The following is a 5,287-nucleotide window of genomic DNA, read 5'->3' as shown; positions in this document are numbered from 1 at the left end:
TCCCAAGATAAGATAGTCAAACAGATATGGATGGATAAGGTAGCTAACTTGCATTATAGGCACAACCAATACACCACATAGGACATACAACACTAAAGATTGCAACTTTGTCTGAAAACCCAAACGTACTGGAGTTAGTCGATTCGTTGAGTTAGAGTCCCTTCTTGATGGACAGACCTAGCACAAACGCAAAAACAACCACACTTTACTCCAGTTTGGGGTCTGGAACTTGCTCAACCAACCAACCTTCTATCATAATTCATGATTAGTTTCGGTTTGTCAGGGATTAGGGAAAATTGTTTTCTAGAGCAAAATAATTTAGGTGGGGCCAATTGCAAGTAACGTCAGAAGGAGGTGGTGGTCAACTTGTTGAATTCGCAACTTGTAACTTTTAGTAACAGTTTAAGTAAACATGTACAATCACAGTAATTATAAGTGTGCCTAAAGCGACACCAACATGTAAGTGTAAGACAACATAACGCTGCGGTTAGGATATCATTTTTAGCTATGTGAGTATGCCTTCAAAATATGTTTCTAGATCATGCTGTAGCCATAGTCAAAACAATTACAATTATGCAGTACAATTTTGGCTGATATCATGCGTGACAACAGAAATAGTGAAACCCAAAATATAGTCTACGCTACTCGAAACTCATATATTGAATTGTTTGTCGACAGTCTCCTGGTTCGCAGGACATATAATAGCCCCCCTGTCATCAACGAAGTACTTGCAAGTGCTTCTATTGTGGCCATGTTGGTTGCATAGCGTGCAACACCTCCTCTGTTTTGGACCCTTTCGCGGTGGTGGGATCCTAATTCTCTCCATTTAGGGATGACCTGGTTTGCACCTCAGTTTAGGAGGAAGAATGCGGTCATCCTCTTCGTTTATTTCCCACTGTTCCTTGCTGGGAATACCAATCCAAACCTCCTGATATGTACGTAACTAGTTCTTTGTTGTGTAGTACTCATCAACATATGAAATGTGGCGCAGGCCAGCAACGCCAATGGCCAAGCATGCGTGGAGACACGGTATACCCAAGTGTTGGAACCACATACACGTACAATCCCCGCTCTCTAGATTCACAGAGTGGCAGCCCCCCTCTTTGGTCATAATCATAAAACATGTCTGCAAAGACCGCAGCTTGTACATTTCCCTCGACTTCTTCATGTTATACGCCAACGTATCAGCTGTAAAAGGTACTACCAGCTGACCCCTCAGATCCCACTCACTCGCAATATCTCTGTACTTGCAGAAGTGTACAGTCAAATTTCGCCTGATTTCCTCCACCATAACTTGTACAGGCCATGACCGCGCTTCCTTAATCATTTTGTTCCAACTCTCGACGTGGTTGGTGTAAATGATACCGTACCTCTTCACGTCTGAGGCTGAATAAGCCCACTTCTCTACGGGAATACTTGACAACAAAGTGTGTGCTGTGGGACTAATTTTCAGGATATCTCTCATCACTGCCTTGAAATGCCAGTGCTGAAGGGAAGAAGCTACCGTTTTCACCTTCTCGAACACATGTTGTGGTGCTCTTTTCAAGTTCTTGCATACGTGGTTCATGCAGAACACATGTCTTGCTCTCGGAAACACCATGGGGACCTTGGAGATCAGACTCTTGTGCCTATCAGTCATGACGATAAGCGGCCGGTCATAACCGACGACGTGGTCCCCAAGACAATGGAGAAACCACTCCCAATTTTCATTGTCCTCCGCACTAACAACACTGAAGGCAATGGGAAATATATGACCTTGTGCGTCTAATGCAATGGCAGATAGAAGGCACCCGCTTGATCTACCATTCAGACCTGTGCCGTCAAGCTCTATCAGAGGTCTTCATGTGTTATGAAAGCTCCTAATTGTAATCCCATAAGCCCAAAAGTAGGACTTGAACCGATCGGTACGTCCTTCTCTTTTTATCTCAGTGTAAGAACCTAGATCAACTTTCTTCAGCTCGTTTGAATAACTTGATAGTAGCTGGTATGATTGCCCATAACTCCCATGGATCTGCACATCCATATTGCACTGTTTAGTTGGGGACTAGAAACTATATATATGTGGGTACTGGTTATAATGTCGTATAAATATATCACAATGTCTTATCTCCCATAAGGCATATAGGATGCCACAGGAGAGTATATGCAGGTATGGGTATTACCTGTATATGTAATGTAGGTTACATATATAACTGCGTCTTATACAGTACTATTTAATCAGGATACGCTCACAAAAAAAAAAAAAATTCAGGATACCATTTTAGATTATATGCACGTACTTGTAATCATTATAATGGCTCACACAACTAAATTGTTGTGGTAGAGCTAAATGTTATTGGGTTCACCTGTGCCAGTGCCTTTTCCCTTCCCCTCCACGTAACTTTGTACGATACTTTAACGTGTTTCCAGTTTTTAACAATGGCCTTAACCTTGCTTGCATTTATAGTTTTGTCGTCTTGCAACATTCCTCTACAAATCATGGCAACATAGTCACTGTTCGCCTCGCAATTATACACTCCTGCTGTATTGCGACCGCATTTGTGACCATCAAATAGTTTCTTAATAGTCCAATCATAAGATCCTTTAGTCGTGCTGCAGTATATATGAAATGGACAACTTGACCCAAGGCTACTCAAATCAGAACCTTTGCATCCATATTGGATCCTCTCCTAATCCTTTTTCACCTTCAGTAGTTCGAAGTTATTTTGAATCGCGTAGTTCTTCATGTGGAGCACGAAAAAATCCCATTTGGGGAATGTCATGCCCACGGGAAGTAGAATGTTTTCTTCCAATTTTGTTCCACCAGGGTAATCCACACGACCTTCCTCAACTATTTTTTTTTTAGCTTTATACCTTGGCCCCTGCTCCTCTTTCCCACTGTCGGTATCCCTTATCCAGCACCATCAGTGGGACCATGCTTTCTTCCGACATTGACAGGAATCAGAACGGCCTCACTATGAGCAACCGTTTCTGTTGTTCCGATAACATTGACACCAATACCTTCTCTGCCAACAAATTGATCTCTGCTAGCATTTATCTTTCTTACATCATTACCCGTTTGGTTCTCAAACCTTGTTCACCTCCTGTAGTTGTTATTCCAACAAATTTCCCACCGCATCGGGAACCCACACCAAATTGTTCTCTGTTCGGCGCTGCATTCCTGACATATGGACCAAATGGGCAAAGTCCTGGGCCAATGTGGGGTGTTCCAACCAAGTGTCTATATGACACACCACCACTAAAGGTGGCACATGTCCCCTCATCACAATACATTGACCACTGTCCATTGCCTCCTCTTAACCCATCAACAGTTTCACCTCTCCCCCTAAGTCTAGCAAGATTAGTAACCGATCCCCGTCCACCACCTTGCTGTTAAACTTCACACCCTTGTTCATCACTTCCCCCACTTTGCTCATCAACTTCAGGCTCTTCCTCATCAGTTCCAACACCATCTAAATCATTGGTTAAGCCAACATGTCCATCACTTGCATCATCATCGGAATCATCCAACACTTTTTCATGACCAGCCTCACCACCTCCTTGGTCATCTGTAATGTGGTTCAACATGTAATCCTCCCAATCAGCTTCCCTCCAGTTATGTGAGTTTGGAAATTGTTCTTCGGCAATCCGAATGAGTTTGGGAAGACTTACGGGTTGGTTACTAACTTCTGCTAAAGGTAGCTCTGGTATATATACACTGTCTTCCCCATCAGATGGATCGTTAAGTTTGAGAGGAGTATGTTGGGTTCCCAACCCCGTTACAATAACTCTACCTTCATGTAACTCAGGAATAATCCGCCTGTACTGAAGTGGTATTCGCTCTATATTGAACGCTTCGGGTTCAGCTTTAACATAATCCGGCTTGTCGTAGTAAGACATTATATATCCTGTACAAGACAAGATACATGTTAGTTATTCATTTTATTTACACTCTTCTCAGACAATATAATATGGACCGATATAATATCAACTTATTTGTTCGAATTTCAGTGTCAATGAGTCCAAATATATAAACTAAAAACATTTGGGTTTTCTTTCATGGGTTTCTTTCATTCAACAGTATCAAGAATCCAGCTTTATTGTATCAAAAGCCACTATATGCACATTTAATGTCCTGCTTAGGTTGTATGATGATTCCACTTTACACTTGTAATAACATTGAGCATTTATTGTACAACCCCTATTTATTGTCCTTGTTTCCATATTAGATGTTCCATGTTTCAAGTAGTGAGCTTTTACATCAAATTAAAGATGCAACTCTGAACACAAATGGAGGGTGGTAGCATTAACTTCCACACATACACTAACACAAACATTAGCCCATAGTTAGTTGACAAAAGTATAATAATTAGGGTAATGTTTACAAGGTTTACATACCTTTCTCTGTAATTAGGCAATGACAACTTCCAAATTTGGTGTGGTAATTTGTTTTAAGCATGAAGCAGAAGAAGCAAAAAGGGTAAAACAAGAATATATCTAGGAAATTTCGCACAATGTTTTATTGGGAAGAGATCAAAATTGCTTCGAAATTGATGTTGGGCAAAGATTCTTATTAGGGTCCGTTCTTATTAGCTCCGTACATGAGGGTTGACAAGCTTTTCCATTAATTGCATGGATTAGACTTGAGGACATTTTGGTGATTTCACATGTAAACTTAGCAAATATGGGAGCAAATATTTCCCCAAATATTTACTGAATCCGGCCTGGGTGACAATAGACATTGTCTTATTTACTATTATCATATTTTAAAGGGATATTCACTAGGCTGTTTCTAGATTACAAACTTCAACTATAGATTGTCGTATACTTGTTTTGCGATGCCTCAGCAGGAAGATTACGTTCCCTATGACAGTATTCTCAGATTGTACATCCGTATCATCCCCTTCGCCAAATCTGTTTGTCCCTATTTTCTGGGACTTTATGCTGTCCATAAGTAAGTTGATATCGAAGGTGGGTCCTCCGAGAGTCGAGGGCTTATATATTCTCTAGGGCAAGCATAATTTATTTGTATGCGAAACCGATATCAGATTCTAAAAGGTAAATAACCAAGGAAAAACAATTATAACTGATGTATGAGTGTATTCTTAAGCATAGATGCTAATTAAAATAACTAAAATATATTTTGATAGATTCATTAGATAGTTCACCTTGAACATCAATCTATCTTAAAAGAGAAGACTGATCTCGAGTAATATCAGTGTTAAGTAGTGGTCCTAATTGAAACTTCCAAACTTAACTTGTGGCTTAGATCTAATTTAATGTCTGGAGATATGTATACAAAAAATTT

At 40.4% G+C, this 5,287-nt stretch overlaps 1 protein-coding gene across 1 annotated transcript; it reads right to left on the bottom strand.

The window, feature by feature from the left end:
- Positions 1-943: 943 nt before the first annotated feature.
- Positions 944-3,273, bottom strand: LOC147517498 (uncharacterized). The gene is made up of 4 exons (XM_086593619.1): positions 3,047-3,273; positions 2,346-2,592; positions 1,909-2,011; positions 944-1,827 (listed from the first exon to the last, which is right to left on the bottom strand). The coding sequence occupies exons 1-4, from the start codon at positions 3,271-3,273 to the stop codon at positions 944-946; spliced, it is 1,461 nt and encodes a 486-aa protein (XP_086449745.1).
- Between the last annotated feature and the right edge of the window lie 2,014 nt (positions 3,274-5,287).

This window comes from Coptis chinensis, chromosome 2, assembly GCF_015680905.1.
Source record: "Coptis chinensis isolate HL-2020 chromosome 2, ASM1568090v1, whole genome shotgun sequence".
Lineage (NCBI taxonomy): Eukaryota > Viridiplantae > Streptophyta > Magnoliopsida > Ranunculales > Ranunculaceae > Coptis > Coptis chinensis.
The sequence above is the reverse complement of the archived record's forward strand: the minus strand, read 5'-3'. Positions and strand labels throughout refer to the sequence as shown.

What these genes read in the sequence shown, in the direction of transcription:
- LOC147517498 (XM_086593619.1), bottom strand. Translation starts at nt 3,273, where the DNA reads ATGTATTGTGATGAGGGGACATGTGCCACCTTTAGTGGTGGTGTGTCA. An exon ending in GGGAAAAGGCACTGGCACAG is followed by an intron (nt 2,012 to 2,345) that starts GTGAACCCAATA and finishes ATGGATGTGCAG; the next exon opens with ATCCATGGGAGTTATGGGCA. An exon ending in TGAGATAAAAAGAGAAGGAC is followed by an intron (nt 1,828 to 1,908) that starts GTACCGATCGGT and finishes GACCTCTGATAG; the next exon opens with AGCTTGACGGCACAGGTCTG.